Genomic DNA, 11,964 nt, shown 5'->3' with positions numbered 1-11,964 from the left:
AAACACTTTTGGTAGTTCACTTCGTAGCACAGTTGTACATGTTGAGTTCAATTTGCACAGTGGAACGTCTCAAAATTAACATCTGCCTACGTTCGACGCAATTACAACGCTTCTTAGTTACCGAACTTTAAAAATGAAATACCTGACAAATTGTTAATGAAAACGTGCGTATGTTATTTAAGGTTGGTACAGTAAATATTATGTTGGAACAGAGATACGTTCATTGGTTTCATTGTTCCCGTTTTCTCTTCCCTCGTTATTTTTACATGCTACAACAAGGCTCTGTTGCAGAGATAGAGAGGCTCCCTTGCACTATCTCTGTATTCTTTACGCTTTTCCCCGACAAAGTATCATCTTTTCTGATCACTAGCCATTTGACAGTGAGAAGAGTCTCAAAAGCTGGACGAGTCCTTCAACAGCAAAAATTCCTGCTGAGAAGGAATATCTATCGAATCGCTTGACAGAGGGGGGGGGGGGGCAAGGTTGCGGTGGGTGCCTGCAAATACATAATACATTTATTTGTTGCTGAAATTCGAGTGCAAAGCTGCATTTTTTTCAGGTAAAAAGAAACGACTTCTTTGTGTTCTAAGCTATTGGATAAAGTTCTCGCATCCACGCCTAGATATACATACCACAAAGCAAGCTGCGTACCAAAATAAGCCTAACTCAATATGATCATATATTTATGATGTCTTTTTGCACAATTGCGTTAAGTGTGAACTTATATGAGCATTAGAGTAATGAGAATTATTTGTTAGCTATTCAGTAAACTGCGTCACTTTCAAATTTAGTGTTTTAGGTCCTATTCCGGACTTTATGTGCCTTATATTGTAGGTAGTATACCTAACGCTATTAAGAAAATCAAATGTGACCCGATAAGCTAACGTTCTCTGTGAAGGTACATTTATTCACGAGTGTATAGTTTGAGCTTACTCATTCAACGAAAAACATAGTTTTGAAAAACTGTTTGCCCTAAACGTTGCCTCATTTTCATGTCCTACAATTCGGCACAATTCTCTAATTATCTATTGATTAAATATTAATTGTTGTTTCTCTAATTAGTATTTTTTTGAGTGGCGCATTTTTTGAAAGGCGAAGTGTCAGTTCCTATCGATACATATTCATGTTTTTAACAGTATCAGTGGTACGAAGTTGTCTGCAGTCCGACTTCTCGGCCGCCAAACATAAGTCACTTCGGGATACTACGGTCTTTTTGTGTTTAAAATATTGATTCAAAGTCACGGCGTACGGTTCGGAGAAAATACAGATAGATCAGTGTGTCCATGTAATTAAAGCGGTTTTAGCCATAAAACGCGCGAAAAAAAAACAAGGAAATTAGTCGTATTAATAGTATGTTTAAATAAATAGAGCAAAGGATAAAGATAGGTCTTATATATCTGTTTTAATAATGACACCAGAAATCATATTGGCTATTTTATAATTTGCAGCTTCTTATTCATCACATCAATTCGAATCTAATCTTGTACTTAATATCGGATCTTTAAGACTCCCACTAGCAGAGGCGGGATTTTCGATCTAAAACACGGTTAACAAGACAGGCAGAATAAGTAGCTTAGCAAAAATATAAAACGGTCAAGTACCTGATTTGGAGAGCCTCGATCAAATGCCAGTTATTCCGATGACGCGCTTGAAGGAAACAAACTAATGAATGGCGAGGAAAAATGAACATTAGGGTCACTATGGATTGGAGTGGATGGGGGAAAATATAAACCGTACTAGAAGGCGGCTATTTATATGAGTTTCTTTATGGTTCACATGAATGTAATTGAAAATATGGCAGCGAAATAATACGGGCAGGTGAAGAAAAAGATTCGATTTCAGTACTGTATTTGTTAGTGCCACATTTAGAGTGAATAATAAATGGTGCGATATCGAAGTTAGTATATAGTACTACGCATTGTAAGACGCCTCAAGTCTGGGTTCACGGATCGGAGAAGAAATCCTGCGGTCAGTATGTTAAGATGAATGGTGGCTACTACTCTTTTTTCGAACCGCAGTCGTTGTTATTTGCTGCTCTATCCGTCCCCTGTCTAAGTGTGCGCGTAATATTTGCTGTATGGTATACCTATAAAAAAGACACAATGTTTTTAAAAGCGATGACATATACATGAACGTTATTGCGATCTTTAGATCTAGCAACGGAATTATAGTAAGCAATGGTAACGGTTGACATTTTAAAAGCAAAAGGAAAAAAATCTCTTATTGTCAGGGAATTAAAAAAAAATTGAATTGTTAATTGAGTCATACAGAGTAGATGTTTCCATTCAAGATGTATAATAGGCCTTTCAGATTATTAGTAACTTTACTAGCAATATTTTTAACCTGTTTACTCTTGCGGAAGCACACAGTCCATGTAATATCGAATACTCCACGTTTTGTCAGTAACTTAAAACAATCTTTCATATTTTGCATAAATAATATAAATGCCAGTGCAGATGCCAACTAACGATTCTTTGTACTCTCCGCCGGTGACTCAGTGGCCCTGATTAATGCGTCAAATGCATTTGTTTTGAGAAGCCCTTCGAATACCATAGCTACGTTAAACACGATTCTTGCTTTTTGACGTTTGCAGGCCTAAAGAGGTTTTAAGCATGTTCTTCATGTGCTGCCTTTAAGAGAGCTGTGCGTTGGGAACATCCAACACGGCACGAATCGCACATAACGCAACGAAGAGAAGTTATGAGGTTATGAGTGAAACTCAGAGGGTTTAATTAAGTGCATTTCTTATTGTCACTTATTACTGTATGTGTTGTGTTCATGTATTTTATTGATGTCGTTTATTGAAACACTTCCTAGCAACAGGTTATATTATGTTCGTGTGCGCCAAGTTTTTAAAACAAACATTTTTACCATATGCAAACCTACTCATGCCACCAACAGGTGTCAAAATTTAACCTAGCCTGCCGTACGCTTCTTAGTGTAATAACATATAAAACATATTCAATCTACCCGCCGTACGTTTGGTACCGTTAAACGATTGCAGAGTACAGTTGGCTTGGCGCTCGAACAGCTGTTTAAGCACCCTTAAGTTTTGGCGCCAAAATACCCAAGTTGCGTTATCCACCACCAATGTCTCCTCTCGACGATTTAGAACCATCCATTAACTCTAGCACTGACCATTAAAATATGCGTGATACATACTAAAATATGATTCACTGTAATCAATTTAAGTTAATTTAGAAGACAGTCCAAGTTATGTTATGGAAAAAAAATTCACTAGCTTCGTATAGTCTGCGGCTAGTTAGGGGCCACCTTAGCACCTCGTTCCACCGGCGTATCAGAGTGTAGCATGTGTTCGCGCCACGCAGCCGGTGGGCGTGATTGGGGAGGAGCTCGGAGAGGGATGGGTGGTCCTTTGGCCGTGAGACAGAACACGATGGATGCATTGTTGTTGTTCCGGAAATTTAAAGCGGGCGACCGGTCACCGAATCCCGCGGTATTTTCGGCGAAGCAGTTGAAGAAGCTCGTTAATCAGCAAATTAAAAATGATTTTGTTTACTAGGTATATGATATAAACTATAGGAAAGCGCGCCTCAGCATAGCTAGTTCTTCAGTTCACCTTTTGTTTGTTCATTTAAGAAACTATTGCGACTCAGTGAGCAGAAGCTTCCATAACCACTGCCATATTAATCGTTGGCTTTATGCGACACCCTATAACTACTTCATGCATGCGCAAGAGTTGTTTAATGAATGAGTTTGATGTAACTATTTTAACAAATATTGAAGTTATGGTTTTTTTAGTTTTTATAATAATGACTGGAACATTATGGGCGCATGATAATTCTAAAACGTTGTTAAAGAAGGTGTTCCAGGCTGGCATATACGTCAGTGCAACAACAGAGTACAGTTAAGCTTTGAGTAGTGGATGTGAGTTCGCGACTATTTTTTTTGCTACTTTGCGCCCTTGACTTCAGTCACTGGGTGCTTTCTTTCTCAGAGCACACCCAGAACTAGACATAAGAGCACTGATTGAGCTTAATAATTGACCCAGATCTTAAGAGAATTTTAGGATATAGCATTATTGATTGTCATAACTCACTCTTTACTAGTTCATCACTCCTGTTAGGTCATTTTGATTGTCACTGCACAAAAAATTTGCCTCGACCTCATCTTCGTTTATATGCGCGCGCAATCTCTCTAAGAATTAGGTAGCGTCTGCACATATGATAGGATACTTGCGAACAAATGAAAACGACATACGTACATTTAATTAAAGGGAAAAGTATTGTTCCAACGAGCAATCTGTAAAAAGTCTTATTTAGATTTAGTATTTGACTTGCTCAGGAAACAAAGGACACTCATTACTTCTGAAAGGTGTCAACGAGGAATTGTCGAGATAATTACCTCTAGGCCGCTATTCTTCTATAGTAATATAATTATTGTATGAAAATTTCGTAACGTTTTCTGCGTGTAAAATCGGGGATTTCTTTATGGAATAGAGGTAACGCAAAAGCTGTTGTTCTCAGGAGGTATAGTTGAATGCATTTACGCATTATCTGCACACTCTAATAAATAATAGTTTTATGCCTGGTACAGCCGTTAAGTATCGTGCAGCCGCTTTACAATATGATCGACATATTAGAAGCCAAGAGTAGAGCTCAAAAAGAAGCTACCTAAGTTACTTTGCACAAGTGATTTTACATAGGTAAGCTCTGGATCTTAAAACCAGAGGCTACTCTACTCCGTACCTAACGCCCTTCTGTAAAAACAGTGAACAAATAACGCTGTCTTCTTTGTAAGTGCTAAAGGCTTTAGCATTGATGTGCCTGCGTAGTGGAATACTAGCTATGGTGCGACAAGGACAAATTATGGATGCACAAAGAAATTAGCTGCACTTAGACTTCAATAAATTTGATAAAATATCTAAAATCCTGTTAGAAAGAGTTCAGATTTTGTATCTCGTGCTCTTAAGCTCGATGCTTTGCGCAGTCCGACACTACTGTTATTTAAACAAGCTACGCGCATCCAAAAAAACTATTTTGGTACCTACAGCTAGATCAAAACTACCTCTGAAACTCCCTTCACAGAATACACCTAACTTATGTAGCTTTTAAGCAAATTTTCGGCTCCCAATATCCATTAACTTTAGATCAAATTTTTTTAGGCACTGAAACCCGAACAAATAAGAAATGAAAAATGAAAGCCCGCTAAATGCCTTGTTCATGGCTATGACGCTGCATGTAGATAGAGCTACGGCATCTCTGTTGGGAAACAACCAAACATAAAGACACTCTGCTTCGATAACCAATGCCTATTAATATTATTCCGTTTATTAGTTTTTCGTCTTATTTAGCACTATTAATTATTCTATGTCAACAAGCCCTCGGAGTCATCTATTTTCAGGTGTAGCATCAAGGACTTTCCCTCAGTAGGAGCCTAATCAGAATGGGTCTTGCTGCAGTTATCAGAGCTTTTTCTACCAGACCTATGAAACAACATGACATAGGTAAAAGTGGCTATTAACCTTAATAATAATTCTTAATTTTTTATTGTCCTTTCGGCCCTCACTTTTCCATTATTTGTTTCTTGACTGTGCATATCTGGCAATGATTTTTGCCAACGCTGAGAGTTAAATCGGCGTTACAGCTTCTCTTAGTTATGCTTATAATGGTAATACACTCAAAGGATGCACAGTAGCTGTCTAAACCATGCCACTTGACAGCGGATTTCTATAGACGTTGTGCAATATGTATATTATTTTATATTAAATCAGAGGATATTATATGTAGTTCCCCATTTTGGAAAATCGTTAATGCAGACATGCATTACTGAGATCCATAAGTAGGTATGCATGATTCATGCATAACTATGTTTTGGTACGGAAAACGCTTATAATTAACCGGATAGCTGAAGACTGTACAATTTTATTTCCACGCAATATCGGCTGCAACTATAAGTAAATACCAGCTAGCATAGATCTCATTTTCCGCGATTTACGACAGTGTGCCCAAAAGCGGTCCCCCACCTATTGTGGGCACGGCTTCGTCCCAAGGCCCACTTGCTACTTGTTTAAGCTTTTGTAGATGTACGAATAACTGAGGCAGAACGATGCCCACTGCGATTACCGCCCCTGCCCATACAGCGAAGAGAGCCGTCGGCGGTGCTAAAGCGCCCAGTGCACAAGTCGCTCCCAAAATATGTAAGAGTGTTACGAAGTGCTGAAAGGTGAGGCTTTTTGAAATGTTAGCAGCGACGACAAACAGGAGAGCTGCGGCGCACATCAAGCAAAATACTGCGCCATTCGATTGGAGCCTCGAGGCCAAACAAACAGAAGATAAGATTTGCGAGTTCAACGATACAGAAATGCCCCCGGAGAGTGGTGAATACTTAGGTATTCCACTGCCGTCTCCATTTGTGACACCATTATTATAACCGTTGGTGATTTCACTGCGTTTTGACGGTAGAGAATAATCCGCCACGAGCAGATGCAATATAGACAGCAAAGACGATAATGCGTAGACGGTGTCGGTCGAAACGGTTTCCGCCAGACTGCGAATTACTGGACTCAATGCGAGTAATAGCATTGTATAAAGCAGCACTTCTTTAGCCTGTGTGTACGAACCACACAACGAGGTAGAGGATGTTGAAACGAGAGCGATCGCCAGTAAGATCGTCAGTAAAGATAATACCATCATCAACGTGGGGATTGAATGAGGGCTACCGTTAATTAATGTCGATAGCTGCTGCCTCGCAGATTCTAATTCAGTCCTAATATGAGATGTGAAAATCGCTTCTGTTTCATGCTTCTCCGATGGTGACAGCGTCGGGAACGGTTCTCCCCGTAATACACAGTAGTAGCTAATAAAAACTACTAAACGACATAAAGCTTGCACAAGACGACAGCCTACCTCTAGAGCTTCGGCACGCTTTACGACAAAGCGATTTTCGCTCTCGGTAGCCATCTCATCAATATCTGTCGTTTACTGGATCGTCAAAAAGTTGTACCCTAAATCGTTTTCTTTGTACGACATTTTTAGAATCACACTGCCTGCATAAGAAGTTCTGAAGCGCGTCTTATCTACTAATCTATCTGAGAAAATGGTGGATCAATAAAACTTTTCCAGTCCATTACTAAAAGTCGCTCATGAAGAGGCTAATTGGATAGTGGATCTTTCTATTTTTGTAGACTGTTGCTTGGAGTGTCCTCAGGCGCTGCCATCGGTGCAATTTGTTTGAAATAATCCAGTTTCAAATATAAGATAGTCAAAGTTCCAGTCATGAGGAAACCAGACCAAAGCATCTTGAAGGCACCAATCTTCCGTCGTCGATGACCGAAGTTATAATGCGTCCTCGCTGAGCCTTTGCATAGCACTGGAACTAAGGCTAAATAGAAGAAACACTTTAAGAATAGGGTTAACTAAACCTAATTAAAGAGGCGAAAGGGGATGATAGCAGTTACAACAATCTGATATTAACTATAAAAAGTTAACAACAGACTCAAACATTGTTAGAATATGATTTTATAACTGATATATACAACTAATCATTTTGCTGATAATACTAACATGGCTAGCACCCAATATTTTACAGCACCCAGCAATTTATAATATGAAATATAAAGTGAAAGGTTGCTTTTTTACCTTTGTTTTTGACATCGAAAAGAAGCAAAAACTAAAATATTGATGTTATTGTTGCTCAAAACGACGTAATTTGCGATCTTCATCTTTATGTCAGTTTTTACTTCCTTTCGTACATTTTGGCCAGCCTCTTTTGCTGTGCTGTCTGATTTAACAAAATACTAGTAACGAATTTTCAATGTAACTAGTGATACTACTATAGGTTAAATTCTTATAATGTTATCAGGCGTATTTTGCAATATAGACAAAGAAAGAATTCGCTTCCGGGGTCATCAGTTCGGGTCTGACGTAATATGTTTGTTCTCTTGTAATAATTAAATGTTCTTGAGTAAACGTCAGCAGCAGTCCATGTTTATGAGGTCTTACGGTAAAGCACAGGTACGGAACATTAAAACGCAACTTTGTTAAATTTGGAACTTAATTTGTACGCATATTTAGTGACGGAAAAGCTCGAAAAAAGATTGTGTTTGCTTAAACTAAACGAAAGGCTGAAACACAAACCCTGTCTTAATCAGGCTCTACAATATTAGTTCTATAAAAATGCTATCTAGGTGTGATATCTATACTGTGTAGCAGCTGATCAAAAAACTTCGATGTTTAGCACAGTCGAACATTTTTTTTCTGTGTGATTACAAGCGAACTCGCCTGACTCCGAACTAGTGAATACTATCTAGTTGGTATAACTTAAAATCTAACAGTAGTTATGAGTGGTAAGAGTCAAAAAGGGACTCCTCAAGTGTGGAATTGAAAATTATGAAAAAGGCGCGGCACACCCCCTAAGTACCCAAACCGTGATCAGGCAATTGGAAACGTGCATTTAAAGCATTCAGTGTATCCTGTGCGTGCACCTCAAAATGCAAGAAATACATACAATTTAGTAAAAAATGCCGCTTTCCACTGCCGGATGACCCTTTCGAGGAAATTAATGAAGAAACCGAAGTTGCTATTTTTGTGAAGACACTGGTTTGACAAATAGTGAAATTGTAATCGACGGTGGACAGTCTGATCATAAAACAGGAGCAGTTATTCGTACGCAACAAACACCGTTAAAAAAATTGATAAGCTGTGGCGAGAAAACGGTCGTATAACAGCCAAATATCACAAAGTACTCGACATTATGAACGACGAGGCTTAATAACGAGGATGCAGCCCCATGCCCGCCAGTACTAGAATACGTAGCCAATCGTGACGATGAACACTAAGATTTCAGTATGATAGCAAGCAAAATAAACTAGGTGGATTTAAAATAGATCATCGTAGAAAAAGTAGAAGCCTTGGCAGGAAAAAAATTTGTGTATCATAGATCTCCTATACTGCACACCGCATCGCTCTATGTATGCACTGAAAGGATGTTCGCATCAGAGCAAAATGCATCGGCACCTCACTTTATCTCGTATGTACCATGTTGTACAAAAAAATAGCTTAAAATCTATTAAGCAGACCGTAGTTGTTTCCAATTCGAAATACCTGATAGTCACATAGACCGAATGTTCGACAACGAAACTCAGAATGCTAGTATGACAGTAGAAGAATTCTCAGGTGATTTCAGAAACGACAAGATACTTGAATGTCGATCGAAGGTTTAACTAAATAAAAACCAGTCAGATGTAACGGAGAATAACTTCACTGTGAAGAAAAAAATCGACACACAGCAACAAAAAATCAAATTGTGCGTTTACTGCAAAACCTGATGCTATCATCAGTTGCTTCACTGCGACCACAACTGCTTAGAAAATTGCACTGGTATTCATTACCGAGACCCGGTAGCGGCAAATTTGAATTTTTTTTATTTAAAGACCCTAGAAGTCAAATTGGTGGAAGAGTTCCAATGCTGATAAATAAAAAGAACGGCTAAGTTTTTGGGTTAACGCATGCTCAGAGACAATAGCGTTCGACCTAGAGCTTCATGCAAAACCACTTAAAAATAACCGGTCCCTACTTTAGCCCAGCTAGCGTAACTTCCCGTCCACATAACCGAAATCAAGTTACCATTACATGAAGAAAAGCTAACCGGATAATAAAACATTTTTCTTAAAGACTCTAAACTGTACATATAAGTTATGAACAGTACATTCTCCCTGGTCTAATTCAAATATGCTTCAGCAATGTCAAACATAGTCTTAACAAAGGATGAAGCCATAATCCTAAAAATGTGAAAAAAATTGCATAATAGCAGTACGCGTAACGTAAAATATGATGCTATAATTAATTTGTTAAAGCAAAATGCTGGGAACATATATGCTTGGATGACAATAGAGCACATCGCTTTTTTGATAATGTTCAAACGAATACCCGCAGCAGTGAAAACACTCAAGTCAAAGCTACTCATAAAAGGCACACAGTAATCACCAATGTTTACTTAGCGAATAGATTGTAACGGTCATCACTACTCTGTGGTGTTCTTTGCATTCCTTTATTGAATGGAAAGCAGACGTGCTTTACAGTAACTTAGATTTACAAATGAAGTGAATTGCGTAGTGCGTGGCGACCCTGCGGTACTCAGTATGTTTATACTTCAAAAAGTTCTTGCAAGTCCAAGAAGCCTCCCTTCAGAAGGGTTTTGTAAAAAGATCTTTTCTCACATGTCAAGAAAAGATTCTTACGAAGTATTTGAAACATCAAGGCTATATGCATTACAAATGTATGTTTGAAATCTCCCTTAGGAACAACTTACCTGGCAGGTGCGGGTTCGAAAATTTGTATAAATTCTGATTATTATTAGTATCCACTGTTTCACATAATCTGTCACACCACCAGTTTCTTCGGCGACAAGAGGAACTGAAATTACGGTCTACAGCTAATGCACTTACCAATGAGTTTACGAAAAATAAGGAAAACTATTTTTACGAAATTGATTTCAATATGCAGCACTTCAAGATCAGTTATTGTTGTAGCTACAACAAGTTGCTTGACCCCTTAACGTATCAAAACTGCATGCACCCCCTACCCATGAATGCTTTTTGATCATTGATCAGAATTTTCCAGTACTGTGCACTAACGTTAATGACACTGGCGATGAATGTATAATGCAACATGTTTTTGCTCTTTAAGTTAATTTGTCATTTAGGGTCGCTGTAAGCTAAAAATATCTTTATAGAGTAGAGTGTGGTCAGAGGTTACGACAGCCGCTCTACAATTAGGCTTGCCTTAGACAACAAATGCAATCCAGCATAATGCTAATACAACATACGCAGGATATTGTGGTACTACAATCAATCTGGTAACAGTAATGTTCTTAATAATAGAACTCATTGCACTCGTGTAATGCAGAAATTATAATTAGAAGTTAGTGGCGATAATTGTGACAAAATTGCTATATTACATGACAGACACCTGTATATTTAAAATTTCGTCAAAATCAGTCAACAAAGCATTAACTAAAACGGAGAAAAAACTTTTGCTATTAGTTATGATACTTGACTTCACTAGCCCGTAATAAGTTCTACTAGATGTGTTTGATGTTAACAACAAAGCCTAACGGACTACTTTCTTGCAATGGTCTAATATCGATTAGGATTAGTATCTGAAAAACCCGCAGATGCCTTTATGACGACTTATCAAGTCCGTTGATCAAAACGTTGTTCGAAATCGGGAACTGATAGAGGCCTAATTGACCATATCCTGATAAACGCAGTGTGCATTTAACGTTTGTGTAACTAACTACTGATGGCTTCTACTCCTATGCGAAGTTTTGCCCACCTTTTAGGCTGCTTTGGATAGCATGTCTCTAGCTACTAGCTGAAGGACACTGCGCAACGTGGCGTAGTAGCGTAAATGGCATGCAAAAACGTCCGTTCTGATTTCGGGAGAGCTCACTGTGCACAATCGCCCACAGATACCTTTGTGACATCAGCGGCTTACTTATCAATTCTTATAACGTTATGCTGGAATTCATTATTCTTCATTCTTTAGCACACACAGTGTACCAAATTTTAAATTGCGCTACATTTCATTTCGTCTTGAATGTGCGTTGAGGTCATTCAAGTCGCAGTTACACATTTACGTATTATATGAACAACTAGTAACAATAATAATTATGTAACAATATTAGTGCTTTACATCAGTAAATTTACCTATGACAGTCTTGGACGAGTGGCTAGCCGAAGTAGCGACTGCCAGCATCTCCCTTTTTGGAAGGCTCACTCTTTCCAGCGTAACGCGATTCTTCTCCGTTCCTTAGTTTACTTGGCTCTACTAATCTCGACCTCGAAACGCTAATCATTTGCTATTGTTCAGATACTGAACTAAAACATGACGAATACCGGAAAAACAACGTTTGATCTATGTGTACTTTCGATCTTATGAGGGGGAGAGTTTGTTGTTGTTTCGCAACAACAATATAAGCTGAACGTAGCACAATTTCTGA

At 38.5% G+C, this 11,964-nt stretch overlaps 1 protein-coding gene across 2 annotated transcripts; it reads right to left on the bottom strand.

The window, feature by feature from the left end:
- Window positions 1–5,856: 5,856 nt before the first annotated feature.
- Window positions 5,857–11,924, bottom strand: PIG-C (phosphatidylinositol glycan anchor biosynthesis class C). Of its 2 annotated transcripts, none has more exons than XM_022811368.2 (2): window positions 11,672–11,924; window positions 5,857–7,344 (listed from the first exon to the last, which is right to left on the bottom strand). In XM_022811368.2, exon 2 carries the CDS (start codon window positions 6,921–6,923, stop codon window positions 5,955–5,957), a length of 969 nt encoding a protein of 322 aa, XP_022667103.1. In that variant the 5' UTR covers window positions 6,924–7,344; window positions 11,672–11,924; the 3' UTR covers window positions 5,857–5,954. The 2 variants fall into 2 exon arrangements, with proteins under 2 accessions (XP_022667103.1, XP_086849235.1); XM_086993109.1 differs by lacking the exon at window positions 11,672–11,924 and adding an exon at window positions 11,298–11,612.
- Between the last annotated feature and the right edge of the window lie 40 nt (window positions 11,925–11,964).

Source organism: Varroa destructor, unplaced genomic scaffold (assembly GCF_002443255.2).
Source record: "Varroa destructor unplaced genomic scaffold, Vdes_3.0 BEIS01000006.1, whole genome shotgun sequence".
NCBI classification, from domain to species: domain Eukaryota; kingdom Metazoa; phylum Arthropoda; class Arachnida; order Mesostigmata; family Varroidae; genus Varroa; species Varroa destructor.
The sequence above is the reverse complement of the archived record's forward strand: the minus strand, read 5'-3'. Positions and strand labels throughout refer to the sequence as shown.